The 13,323-nt window shown below is 35.8% G+C and overlaps 2 protein-coding genes across 2 annotated transcripts; both read left to right on the top strand.

Annotated features, from left to right (window-relative positions):
* Window positions 1-639: 639 nt before the first annotated feature.
* LOC133875426 (polynucleotide 5'-hydroxyl-kinase NOL9) lies at window positions 640-7,389 on the top strand. The gene is made up of 10 exons (XM_062313561.1): window positions 640-846; window positions 1,342-1,639; window positions 2,271-2,368; window positions 2,508-2,541; window positions 3,690-3,859; window positions 3,988-4,171; window positions 4,719-4,899; window positions 5,167-5,266; window positions 6,189-6,316; window positions 7,085-7,389. Exons 2-10 carry the CDS (start codon window positions 1,452-1,454, stop codon window positions 7,136-7,138), a joined length of 1,137 nt encoding a protein of 378 aa, XP_062169545.1. The 5' UTR covers window positions 640-846; window positions 1,342-1,451; the 3' UTR covers window positions 7,139-7,389.
* Window positions 7,390-9,201: 1,812 nt separating this feature from the next.
* LOC133874681 (probable myosin-binding protein 5) lies at window positions 9,202-12,094 on the top strand. Its single transcript, XM_062312556.1, has 3 exons — window positions 9,202-9,952; window positions 10,764-11,678; window positions 11,868-12,094. Exons 1-3 carry the CDS (start codon window positions 9,202-9,204, stop codon window positions 12,092-12,094), a joined length of 1,893 nt encoding a protein of 630 aa, XP_062168540.1.
* The last annotated feature ends 1,229 nt before the right edge of the window (window positions 12,095-13,323 follow it).

Genomic DNA, 13,323 nt, shown 5'->3' with positions numbered 1-13,323 from the left:
AGAAGAAGAAGATCCTTCTCTCTATATGTGCGAGTATTAGAGGGTTTAAGCAAGAATAAAATGACAACGATTGGTTATGTATCTTTTTGGTTAGATTTGAACCCTAGTTATTTTTACAAGAGAACGTACAATCTAAATTAGTTGTGCTTTCTTGTAAAAAATAAACGGTAAAGATGATAAGATTGTACAATTTTTTTTTTTTTTTTTTTTTTAAATCTTCACCGTTTATGTGTGCAATAATCTTTTATTTATTTAATTTGAGACAAGCTAAACACGTTAGATACCAACATGGCAACACCATGCAGTTTTGATGCCTGATTCGTGTTTTCTCACGACAGTAGCATGTGTTTATAAGCATGTAATCCATGCAGAACACAAATTCCACTTTATCATATTTATGTTTCAATTTTAATTGGAGGTATATTTGTAAAATATGATTGTTCACACCAATAGGCAATAGATAACAAATATTTTTTGCAAAATCATGTTTTCCCATGGCTTTTTATGTTTGTATCTGGGCTTGGACTGAGGGACAGCGATGGGCCGAGCACCCAGGCCCACTGAATATGATAATGCCAGAGGCCCAGAGCAATATTGAATGATTATGGAGAAACCCAGAAACCGAGAAGAAGAAGAAAAGGTAAGAAGAAAAAAAACCTTTATTAAACGATCAAAACGACAAAACATGAGATTGAGAGAGTGAGAGAGAGGGAGAGAGAGCCGTTGCGCACAAAGAAGCCGTTGCGCCTCACCACCGATACTCCGTCGCCGTTTCCAGCTCCGTCGCCCGCTTCTCCGGCAGCCTCCAGCCAACTCATTTGTCGCTTGCTTCTGTCACTTGCTTCGGTACCACACACTCTCTCTCTAGTCTCTGTCTCCCTGTGTGCATATATAGAGTATAGATTTTACAGACCCAGGTATTTTTATCGCTGATTTGCACTTCAGCTGCACCGGTAACAAATTTTGTATGGAAAATTTCATTTTTTTTTGGTAAAGGATTGATTTTTCAGCTGGGTATTCTTTTTCTGCCTCAAAGGTTTTCTTTATTTTGAACTTTTTATCATAGTTTGGAGTTTTTGTTTCTGGGTTTTGTTGGAATTGTTGTTTCTTGTGGGTTCTTATGCTTATAGTAATGCCTGAGAGGGGATTTCTTTGAAATTACTGCGCTTTTTGTGATTGAAGTTATGCTTGGTTTGATATGTGTATCGGGGTATCTTGATGGTATGTAAAAATGGAATTGTTGTTTCAAAGACATGATTGTTGTAGAAAGAATAAAGAAATCCTTGAAATAGAATGTTTAAATGCAACCGGTGGATAGTTAAAGTGCTGAGTCGGATACAGGTTGTTCTGAAGAAGTCGGTCTCTAAAAAACGGAGAAAGGTGATATTTTAGCTCAAACATAGAGTAAATTTGCTGAGTCGGGAAAGAGAAACAGAGAAGTGAGTTAAGCTATGGCTTCGCTTTTAGAACCAGAAAGCCCATCGCCAAGCATCTACATACCTGAGGAATGGTCCGAGGCCGCAGACTCCATAGCATACGACTCGGTCACTTCGCCGCCTCCCATTGCTCTTATTTGCGGCGCCAAAAACTCTGGCAAAACCACCTTCTCCCGCTACCTCCTCAATGTCCTTCTCCAGAGGTCGATGCTCTCTCTCTCTCAGTTAGTTTTTGAAGTAGTTGTTGGTTTTATTTCTTTTTCAGCGTTAATTGTTATATGTCTTTCTTTGAGTATGTATGGATTCTATTTAAGCGAACTTATATTTCATTACTCCTCAGTAACAGGACAATTTTTTTTTTTTTTTTTAATTTTCTTGTGGAATGCTCTCCATTTACTACATGATAAGTCTGATATTTCTATGTTGAACTGTGTTCATTAGTAGATTGGTTTCAGTCAATTTATACAACTGTAAGATTTCCTTCACCTATTTCACTATATTGTGGCTACTATGATCCTCATTAGTATATCTATTTGGATTGATTAAAGCTATACTTCACTTTCATCTTTATAGTATGTCCTCCGTCATCTCCATAGCTTGCATTGAGTTTGAAAAATATTCCAGTTGCTACTTTGAAGTATGGAACTGGCTTTATTATATTCAACATTGATTTATATGTTTTCTTTGCTTTCTCATTTTGTTTGTGAAGGGAGGGGGGAGTGTTGGGCGGATAATTTTGCTAGCTTAATCCTCCCTTCTTTGATTGATATTTCCATCTTCTTGCTTCTAGTTTGTTTGTTTTTCCTTTAAATTTTATTTTACTTCTGTTTATAGGTATAGGAAAGTAGCTTATTTGGATACAGATGTTGGTCAGCCCGAGTTTACTCCACCTGGTTTTGTATCCCTCACTCTAGTTGACAAACTAACTCCGGGTAATTACTTATGGTTTTAGCTTTCTTAATAATCTTGTCAATTCATTGTATTTCTAAAATTTCACTGGAGTTTTAGTCTTTGTTCTTTGTTATTTGTTTAATTACTTATCCGGATTTCTTTTTCATTTTGTGGAAATAGATTTGACGATCCCGTGTCTGAAGACACCAGAGAGGTATGAACTGTTGAACCTCGTCTCCCCAGTTAACTTCATTTTTAAATTCAAAAACTGGAAGTTCCTAGTGGATCAATCATTTAACTACATGATATGTTATATAGTTTACTATTTGTTATTCAACGTGTGCTGAATAGGAATTATTCATGAAATAAGACTGACTGGACAGTTTGGTCTCGATGAGAAGCAGGGTTAACTCTACTGCTTGTCTCTCAGACTGTGAAAGGTTAATCATTGTAATCATGGATTTTTCATGGTCCTGTCAATAGGCCTTCCTGGCCATAACCCTTGCATTATCAATTAACATTAACATTATTATGATTATAATTATATCTATTATCTGTTATATATGTTACAATAACATTTTTTTGTTAACTTATAGAATTGTTATTCTTCTTGTTGATATTATACAGAAGTACTTCAGTGATAAATTATGGAAAAAAATGTGTACAACATGAAGATCGATTTGCCTCATTCCTGGTTTTCTGAATTTTTTTTTTTTGGTAAGTAAAAATGTTATAGAATGTAGAAATATTTTTGGAAATTTGAGGGAATTTTAAGGGACTTTTGGTTCAATGTGGGAACTCTAACCTTACAGTTAGTCATGTAAGAAGTGGAAACTCTGTATGGAGCTTCCAATAGTATGAATTAGAATTTGGATCCCCACAATTAGTATAAAGCTTCTTTTTTTTTTTTTTTTTTTTTTTTTTTTTTTTTTTCAGAATTTAGAAGGGATCTTGCCACTTTATAAATTTGTTTCAAACATTAGTTGTGACCTAATACAGCTCTGTCTGTTAAAGGCAATCTCATATGAAATGTTAAAAAGTAATCAGTCTCTTAAGGATTTACTATCAAGTAATATTGATGAAATGTTCTATTTCTATTTTCTACGCAGCATCTTCCACCTCTCCCTTTTTTCTTTTTTGATTGGCATATTATGCCTACACCTAGTGAGTTTTGAACCTCGACCTTACATTCCATCTTGTGCATACAACGGGAGGAAGCTTGATATGAGCTAGAGCTCATTGGCTTTCTTGCACCTCTCTTTTTAAGTTGTTCCTTATGTTGTAAGAGGCCATTCTCCTTGTCTGTCTAGATTCTATTGTAAAAAATACATGTATTGACTTACTATTTTTATTTCCTCTCAGATGCTTCTTCTTCGGTGATGTCTCTTCAAAAAGGGATCCAACGGCATACTCAAATGCCGTATTTACCCTATGTGATTACTATCGAAAGGATTATTGTTTGTCCAGCAAGAATGAAAACCCTACTAAGACTGAATTGCCTCTTGTCGTAAATACTCCTGGCTGGGTGAAAGGTAGGCTTATTTGAATACTTAATTGCTTCTTCTTTTGATTTCTGATATGAAAATATTTTCTCTAATGTTACATTACTTCTTTATTACAGTAACAACACTATTTTCTCTTCATTCTTCTTGTGTGGCAGGTGTTGGTTATGACATATTGGTGGATATGTTGAAATACATTGTTCCCACCCATGTAGTTAAAATAAACATATCTGCTGAGAGTAAGAATCTACCAGCTGGGGCATTCTGGTTAGATGAGGATTGTGATAAGATGGTTAATCTAATTGAAATCAATTCAGCTCGTCAGGATTCTTATAACAGATCGTAAGTTCTTAGCTGTCTCCAAATTTATATCGAAACTGTTACATTGTGAATGCAATTTATTACTTGCAAATTATAAATCATGAATCCATTTCCCTAGCAAATATGAATTGCTTCACTGTATGTTAGCTTTCATTCTTCATACATGTGGATCATTTGGAATTCTGACCTTGTCCTTGTCTGGAGCCTTATTCAATATAAACCAAAACCTTCCATGATAAGAAAAAGTGGGTTATAGTGATTGCAGTAGTTCAGGTGCAAGTGCCAAATTACCGTACTAAGTTATAAAAATAATTTAGAGTTTATTTGGCTGGTTGAAGGTTACATTTATACTAGGTTTTGTCTTGGATCTTGTATATAAGGAATTCTTGTTAGGTAATACTTACATTGATTCTTCTCCTAAACAAAGTAATTAAGGTCGGCTATCAATGCACTTGAATTTTAGTCATTATGTTGCCTTCATGAGTGGCATATTTATTGCTAGAAGACATGGATTTTGCTGGAGTTGCATCTTTTCTTCCTTAGATCTTATCTCCATTTTGTTTTCCAGGGTGCTAGTGCAAAAGGATGCACGGCTTTTACGCGATTTACGATTAATGGCATATTTCAGGCAGTGCTTTCCTAGTAACCTGAATATTACCACTATCAAAGAACTTGCGCATGCACTTGCCTCTCACTCTCCTTATGAAGTTCCATTGTCAAGTATCAAGATCAGACATCTCCATTGCCAGGTCGGTTCAAGATATTGATTGAATTGCTGTAGTGTTATTTTAGTAATTTTACATTTCGGCACATCTTGTGTAACTACCATTTTAATTGTTATATTCCTTTCCTCTTCAGTGAAGAATTGTCTGGGATATATTAAGACGGAATTCAGAGAAGATAGATTATATTTTCTCCGACATATTGCTTTTAACTTTTTTGTGATCCATGAATGTATTCATGTATTTGTTAAATTATTTCAGGTTCTTAAAAATATTTCAAATTTCTGATACCAGGTCCCAAGTTCTGAGATATATTTCAGTTTGAATGCAACCATTGTTGGCTTGGCAGTTAGCTCTGAAGACTCTGAAAATTTACCCTTGTGTGTTGGTCTTGGTAGGTCACTTTTGCTTTGTTGTGTCACCTTGCTCAATTGGTTATTATTTGCTTTCTCTCATTTGTATAGTTGGTTAGTATTTTTAATTACTCACAATTGTGTCCATTGCTAGCCTTTTGTGCTAGAGGGTAAATTTTGAGTATTAAATGAGTTAGAATTCCTTTCTCCAACAGATGGCGGCCTATTTTTGGTTGAATTGTAGTAGTGTAGTACATTCTATAATTTGTTTCTTTGCATAACAAAATGCAAGTTCATATTAGGAATTACAAATATAAAAGATCATAAGAGGTAGTTCTAATTATCACATATAAAGATGTTGATAGAAATTTTAATGTTTTAGCATACCAGAGTGTGTATTTACTATGCTAGTGTGCTAGAAGCTCCTGTGATCCTCTCCTCTCTCTCTCTCAATCAATAATTTTCCTAGTTGATATTGCCAGTGGGAGGAGGCTTATTTGGAAGATAAAATCAAGGATATTCTTATCCTTAATGGTTAGCACCATATTTTTGTTGGTTGGATATCATCTAACACTAACACTTTTGAGAACTGTATTCTATTGTAAGAATTTCCTGCAAAGCATTACCTACTGCTTCATCCATAAGAGTCGGTATGGAAAAGAAAAAAAATGCAATATAAATGATATTCTGATTGGATCAGGTTTTTACTTCTGATGTAAGCTTTATCAAGTTTTGGGATAGTAGTAAATGTTTCAGTACTTTTTCAAGATAGCAGATTGTACATGAAAAAAAATGTTTCTGTATTTATTCAAGAAAGCAGTTTGTACTCCTCTCTCTCTCTCTCGGAGATGTTTTCATTAACCATTTTATGTCCTATTATCATAATTCCATTTCCATGTTCAATCTTATCCTTGGATTTGATAACCCTGACAACCCCATGAACTTGATTCTTTTTTGAACCAGGGATAGTGAGAGGCATCGACACTTTTAAAGGTTTGCTATATGTGATCACACCTGTCCCTCAGAGCACTCTCGAAAAGGTTGATCTTCTTCTGCAGGGGTTTATCCAAATTCCTACTTGCTTGTTGCAGGTAACAGTTCATCCTCCTGTGGGGTATATTTTTGGAAAAGAAAAAACATGTCTTTTCTGATAATCCTTTACATGCATATCTCTGTACAGTCTCTTGCTTGATTTCTGTCTGCATGTATTTAAATGTGAAAAAAGTTTGTATCATTTTTAATTTTCTTTCACCTTATTCCCCCTCTGCAATATTGTCTTTTAGAGAAAACACATGCTTGTTCATGTTTAATTGAAATGCTGTATAATTTTCTTGTTGCATATATGTGTTGATAAATCTGTTGTCAGAATGTCATGAGGAATGCATACGAGGATGAGAAAATTAGGACAGACTGCCATATACTGGTTCCTTTGCAGGAAATTCACTGGGGCAAAAATTGAAGGGAGGCATGTTTTGCTGAATTGCTCAGCGTCATTGCTATAGGAAATGTATGAGTAGGATGTGCGTGTGTACTCAACTTGATGAAGCCTTAAATCTCAAGCAGTTGGGTTGGCTAGATGATCCGTTTTTCCCTATCTTTTTCCTTACTGGCCCTAACCTGCACTTGGTTCTCAAAACCAAAACAATGACGGGCTATCTATGCCTCCTCTAGCTCATAAGCATTGCCTGAAAAATAGGGATGATCAATGTGCTGTGATATACCGCCTTTTATTCATTGACAATTTATCCAACAACATTTGTTTATTATTCATTTTATTTCTGTCATGACAAACAGATCCTTATAATCTTATATATTAATTACTGCTGTGTGTCTTATTAAAACAATTGACTTGTTTTCAGGTCCAAGGATGCATATCACCTTACATGTCTGCAAATGTTTTCTCTACGAGCTAGCTCTGATGATACCCAAGTATAATCTTTTGATTCTTTTAGGATCTCCTATTTAGTTACTCAGCTAAGTTCCCCAACCATTCAAGAGATGGGCTATATATAGTGACAGCAGAAGCCAGTTTTGTATGGTTTCAATAGACATCGGAGAGACTCTGTGACTGTTGTATTTGAATGAAATGCCAATCCTGTGGATTATTCTAATCTTATTATATTAATGGTGATGAAATTTATTGAAAGAAACTACATTAAGTCAAGATATATTTGTGTAATACTCAAAATTGAGCATTAACCATAGCTGGCCTAGCTTGATCCATTATTACTTGTAGAGATGTCTTTTGCTAGGAATATTTGCTTGACCATATTCAGTTGGCAGAATTAGTGGTATTTTTTTTTATCACATACTAAAGTAATCATAGCTGGAATTAATGATTTGTGAAAGCTGTGTTTTAAATGTAAGTAATGCTACATACACTTTCATTTTACTCTTTCCCTACTCCCTGACGTGACAGTGGACAAAAAAATTTGCCCACATTTCCTAGCGCCACCTCCATCCACCTGATTTGGTGGCTGCAAGACTTGCGACCATTAAAATGCTTGTCGGGGGTGGTTGGCCACCCACAGAAGCTGGACAAATTATTTTAGGGAGTTGACGTGATAGTGTCATGTTCGCACGGGCACGTTAGGGAGTATAGAAACTGAGTTTACCATTTTTCTTTAATTCATGTAAAGAGTAGAATAGATGATTCTGGTTTTTAAACTTGGGGTTTGTACATATAAGTTGTAGTTCAATCATTTCTAAATTGTTTATTGATATTGAAAATTGGAAAAACTTCAATTATCCTATGATGTTTATGCACTTTTGCAATTATATTTTCAAAGTTTAAAAAGTTGCAAGGTAGGGTTCTCTTGTTTTAAATTTTTGCAATGTCACCGTTACCGTTAAGATTTAAAGTTAAATCATATGGTAAACATGTGAAATATTCGTCATACACTTGTAAAACTAATAAAAATACAAAATTACCCTTAATAAACAAATTTTTTAAAAATAAAATTAAAAAAAATCTCTATGGCAATAAGGCCTGATTTTTTTTTTTTTTTTTGAAACGGGTGTATTTTGGAGATTTTTGTATTCTCCGTTAGAATTTAACAGAAAATCTTAACGGAGACGTGACATTACAAACTTTTAAAATAAGGGAACTTAACATTGCAATATTTTAAACTTTGAACGTATGATTGCAAAAGTGTTCAAACATTTTAGGGTAAGTGGAGTTGACGTGATAGTGTCATGTCGCACGGGCACGTTAGAGAGTATAGAAATTGAAAGTTTACCATCTTTCTTTAAATTTCTATTTCATGTAAAGAGTAGTATAAAATGTCTCCGTTAATATTATTTTAGGGAGTTGACGTGATAGTGTCATGTCGCACAGACACGTTGGGGTTGAGAGTCTATTATTTTTCTTTAAATTTTTAATTCATGTAAAGAGTAGTATAGATGATTCTGGTTGAATCATGTGAGCACAGTTCGATCTTTTGGTTGGATGATGTATGAAAAAAATTAGCTAGCAAGAAGACAGAAACGAGATTGATATAACAAACAAATCTAACACTAATCAATTTTTCCTTCAAGCATATTTAAAAAATAAAAAATAAAACCCAGAATTTCAAAGTAATTTCTGGACTGTTACAGATATAACCACCAAAACTAGCCCACTTTTCCCGCGCAAAATCTTGTCAAGGAAACGATGTCGTTCCACAGTTACCCGGTTGGTTGGAGAGTGCATGATAGACCGTTATTTCAGCTACTCTGTCTGATAACAACCTCAATTTCCTCGAAGCGTTTTTCTATTTATGGCCAAATGAAGTACACCACCCAAAACTTTTGAAACATCCTTCCTCGGACATCAAAGCACAGAAAGAAAGGTCATGATCTGGGTCTGCCGCTTCGTCGCACCAAGGTCATGATCTTTCATCGATATTCATCACCAGCCTCTGTGCACTCTGATTGGATCACGACGACATAGACAGATAAAGGATTAGACAATTCCTGTTTTTGGATCGAAAAGAACATGGCTAAGCGGTCGTTTCCACGTTTTGTGGAACAAGAGCTGGGAAAGTTCCCACATTTCTTGGTCTACGCCGTGCTCGAATGGGTGCTGATAATTCTGCTATTCATTGATGGGTTTCTTGCGTTTGTCGCCAACGAATTCGCCAAGTTCTTCGAACTGCGAGCCCCTTGCTTGCTTTGCACGAGAATCGACCATGTACTCGTCCACCGGAGCCCCGATTTCTACTACAATGATTCGGTGTGTGAAGCTCACAAGAAGGGTGTTTCATCTCTGGCATATTGCCACAACCACAAGAAACTGTCGGACATAAGAAACATGTGTGAAGCGTGCCTCCTTTCGTTTGCGACAGAGAAAGAATCTGATTGTGACACGTACAAGGCTCTGGTCGGGATTCTGCATAAGGATCTTGAGTGCTTTGTTGAGGATGATAGCCACATTCATCTGAGTTTGCATCCAGGAAAGAAGGATGATATTGTACAGGTACTTGAGAAGAGTAGCATATATTGTTGTTCTTGCTGTGGAGAGCCATTGAAGGTGAAATCATCCTATTCAAAGGGAAAAGGTGCTGCTGCGTATTCAGTGGCTCCTGCTTCTTCCCCACGAACACCCGTTGTTGGATTGAGAAATGATCAGGAGTCTCGCAATTCGGATTTGGCCCACATCCGATACACGGAGCTCAAATTTATTTCCGAGAACAACTCGCCTCCGGAGGATGAGGATGGCTTGAATGCACTTAATCCCGATACTCAATGTGAGTTAAGGATCTAAATTGTTCTTGAATGGAGAACTGATAATAGAACCATTCAAACTTTCAAAGAATTTTTAGTTAACCAAATCTTGGGTTTGTACATATAAGTTGTAGTTCAATCATTTCTAAATTGTTTATTGATATTGAAAATTGGAAAAACTTCACTTATCCCATCATGTTTCGGCACTTTTGCAATTATATTTTCGAAGTTTAAAAAGTTGCAAGGTAGGGTTCTCTTGTTTTAAATTTTTGCAATGTCACCCTTACCGTTAAGATTTAAAGTTAAATCATACGGTAAACAGGTGAAATATCCGTTATAACCTGTAAAACTAATAAAAATACAAAATTAACCTTAATAAACATTTTATTTTTTATTTTTTATTTTAAAAAAAAAAGCTCTATGGCAATGAGACCTGATTTTTTTGTTTTTTTTTTTTAAATGGGTGTATTTTGGGGATTTTTGTATTCTCCATTATAATTTAACAGAAAATCTTAATGGAGATGTGACATTACAAACTTTTAAAGTTAGGAAACTTGACATTGCAACATTTTAAACTTTGAATTTATGATTGCAAAAGTGTCCAAACATTTTGGGGTAAGTGGAGTTTCTACCCTTCAAAATATGATCAATTGCTTTGAATAATTCTTGTATGATAATCCTCCTTTTCTCTCTATTATCTGCATTTCTCAAAGTCTTTTATCTTTAATCTGTCATCCGTACTTTTCTTGCTTTGCTCTTGAATTTTTCATAATATCCCACTGGAAAGAAGACCCAAAAGGTCATTAATTTAGTCTCTGAATTTTGTAATTCCAGTTAGGGAAGATGTTAAAGCCGCTACAGTGCCATTATTGACCGAAGCTGAGGACTTGAATGACGATGCCTTTAAGACCCCTAACTTTGGTAGAGGGAACAGGTTCTTTGGAATCCCACTAACAGATTCAGCTACTAATAGTCCTAGGTGGGGGGCTAGTAGGATTACAAGGAAATCCCCACTTGAAAAAACAATGTTTGCCTCAGAGTCTACTGAAGAGAATATGCCAAATGAAGCTGATAGTGATTCCATTTTGCATCATTTGAAGAGACAGGTTCGGTTGGATCGCAAATCGCTGATGGCTTTATACATGGAACTGGATGAAGAAAGAAGTGCTTCGGCTGTTGCAGCTAACAATGCAATGGCAATGATCACCCGGTTACAAGCGGAAAAGGCGGCTGTTCAGATGGAGGCCTTGCAGTATCAGAGAATGATGGAGGAGCAGTCAGAGTATGATGAAGAAGCCCTACAAGCAACAAATGACTTGCTTGTCAAGAGAGATGAAGACATCAAAGTTTTAGAGGCTGAACTTGAGGCATATAGAGGAAAATATGGATGCTTAAGGGAAGATGGTTTCAAACAATGCGAAATGGAGGCTGAGGAGGATTACCGGGAGTATAAAGCACAATCTTCCTCACCTCTCAGTGCAAAATCTGAAAGTGGTAGTTCTCATACTAGTGTCAATGAAGTGGAGATTATTGTAGAATCTGCACACAATAATTTCCAAGCCTTGTCATCAAAGGAAGAAAATGGAGGGGGTACTCTAAGTGAATCATTGAATGGTTTTAAAGGGGAGGGAAGCACTCTTTTGGGACGGTTTAAAAAACTGGACAAGAGAAATCTGTTGGTATTGGATAACGGAGTTCATTCCTCGCTGTCTAGCTATGACAGTGTCGAGCATATAAATGATGAGTTAGGTAATATACATTCAGATATATCGATGTATGTACACTAACACTGTGATTGTGTTTTAAGCATATAGATGATTAGAAGATAGAATACATGCTGAAAAATCTACATATGTACAATATGAGCATGTCTATAATGATTCTTTTGGATTTCAAATACCAGTATCAAATGATCAATTAGTCTTTCTCATGTTGCAGAAAAGCCGAGGAAGCCTATCCTAACAAGAGAATTGTCTCATCTTAGTAAGAGGGTGAAGGCCCTTGAAGCAGACAATGGATTCTTAGACCATGCTGCTCAGACACTCACACTCGAGAAACATAGTGAAGGAACAGAACTTTTGTTAGAGATATCTCGAAATCTGCGGAAGCTTCGGCACCTTGTGACATCGCCCCTTGAAGAGAATGATGCAGGATTCTCATCCTAATCTTTTTTATGGTACAAATGCTGTTAAATCCTAAATAATTGTGCTCAGTTCTCATGATATGTTCACTTATGAGTCGAGATTCTTTAAATAGTTCTCTCACTGCAAAACAAAATAGTGAATGTAGTGCAAGGCAAGTTTAGGAAATTAATTAGTCAGACTTATAGGAGATAGGATAGGAAGTAAGAGGAAATGCCGTTTCTTTATCCAGAATCTATAATGACATTAATATTAGGGCCTTTTGTACTGAATGATAATTTTTCGAAAATTGTGTGTAGTTTTGCTATTGGCTAAAAAGTTACTGGAAAGTCTGGTGCTGAACCCTAACACTACTACTTGCTGTTTCTCTGAGGTCGGGTTTTGACATGAGAGTAGGGGACACGCGTCGGAGAAATGATTGTATATATAGTTTTGTTTCTCCTCATAGTGATGAAACAAAAAAGAGTCTGTTTTGAGTACTTATCCAAGAGCCTTGTGTTCATTACATGATCCCAACTATATTTATCGTTACTTAGATGTTGAACTAACTAACTCGTTGACCATGGACAGTTAGAAGCACGTGTTAAGTGTAAAGAACTGTTTGAAGTATGTATAAATTATTGACTTCACAACTTTATCTGCAATCATTTGATTGCTATATCCAGTTTCTGGTAAAGGTACTGGATGCATCATGTACTGGAGAAGAGCCAGATACTTGTATATATGAATTTCTCTTGGCATAGATTCACAAATTGTTTTAGGTTCTTTTCAGTCCCTCTCACAAGTTTGAATTACTATAGTTGAAGATATTTGCTTAAACGTTAAGGTGGCTATGTGTTCATAGAAGTTCTTTCCTCAGAGTTATAGTGTTAACCAACAGCATAAATCTGGGTTTGCAGAGATGAAATTCCCTTCTAGCATATGAAGCACCGATATCTCTAATCAGCCATCATCCAAAATCTGAAGATTCACAGACTAAAGCTTGTGTTAGATGTATTTTGTTAGTTAATCCACCATAAACGTCATGAGTCATACAGAAGCACAATAATTTAAGGTCACAACTGACCACAGTGCATGCATTCCTAAGATTCAGGATGATGCGCCTTGTAGTTTTCCTCAGAAATGTGTTTGCACTTGTCCCCATAGGCATGCCTAGTGGCTACTCAAGCATTGAATGATCTAATCTGTTTGATTCTTCTAGTCTCTTATAGGTTATATCTAATTCCATAATATTTATTAAAGCTATATGTTGT

This window comes from Alnus glutinosa, chromosome 8 (genome assembly GCF_958979055.1).
Source record: "Alnus glutinosa chromosome 8, dhAlnGlut1.1, whole genome shotgun sequence".
Taxonomy (NCBI): Eukaryota; Viridiplantae; Streptophyta; class Magnoliopsida; order Fagales; family Betulaceae; genus Alnus; species Alnus glutinosa.
This window is presented reverse-complemented; position numbering and strand designations above follow the sequence as displayed.

What these genes read in the sequence shown, in the direction of transcription:
- LOC133875426 (XM_062313561.1), top strand. Translation starts at nt 1,452, where the DNA reads ATGGCTTCGCTTTTAGAACCAGAAAGCCCATCGCCAAGCATCTACATA. An exon ending in AGTTGACAAACTAACTCCGG is followed by an intron (nt 2,369 to 2,507) that starts GTAATTACTTAT and finishes TTGTGGAAATAG; the next exon opens with ATTTGACGATCCCGTGTCTG. An exon ending in ACCCTTGTGTGTTGGTCTTG is followed by an intron (nt 5,267 to 6,188) that starts GTAGGTCACTTT and finishes TTTTTGAACCAG; the next exon opens with GGATAGTGAGAGGCATCGAC.
- LOC133874681 (XM_062312556.1), top strand. Translation starts at nt 9,202, where the DNA reads ATGGCTAAGCGGTCGTTTCCACGTTTTGTGGAACAAGAGCTGGGAAAG. An exon ending in ACTTAATCCCGATACTCAAT is followed by an intron (nt 9,953 to 10,763) that starts GTGAGTTAAGGA and finishes TTGTAATTCCAG; the next exon opens with TTAGGGAAGATGTTAAAGCC. An exon ending in GCATATAAATGATGAGTTAG is followed by an intron (nt 11,679 to 11,867) that starts GTAATATACATT and finishes CTCATGTTGCAG; the next exon opens with AAAAGCCGAGGAAGCCTATC.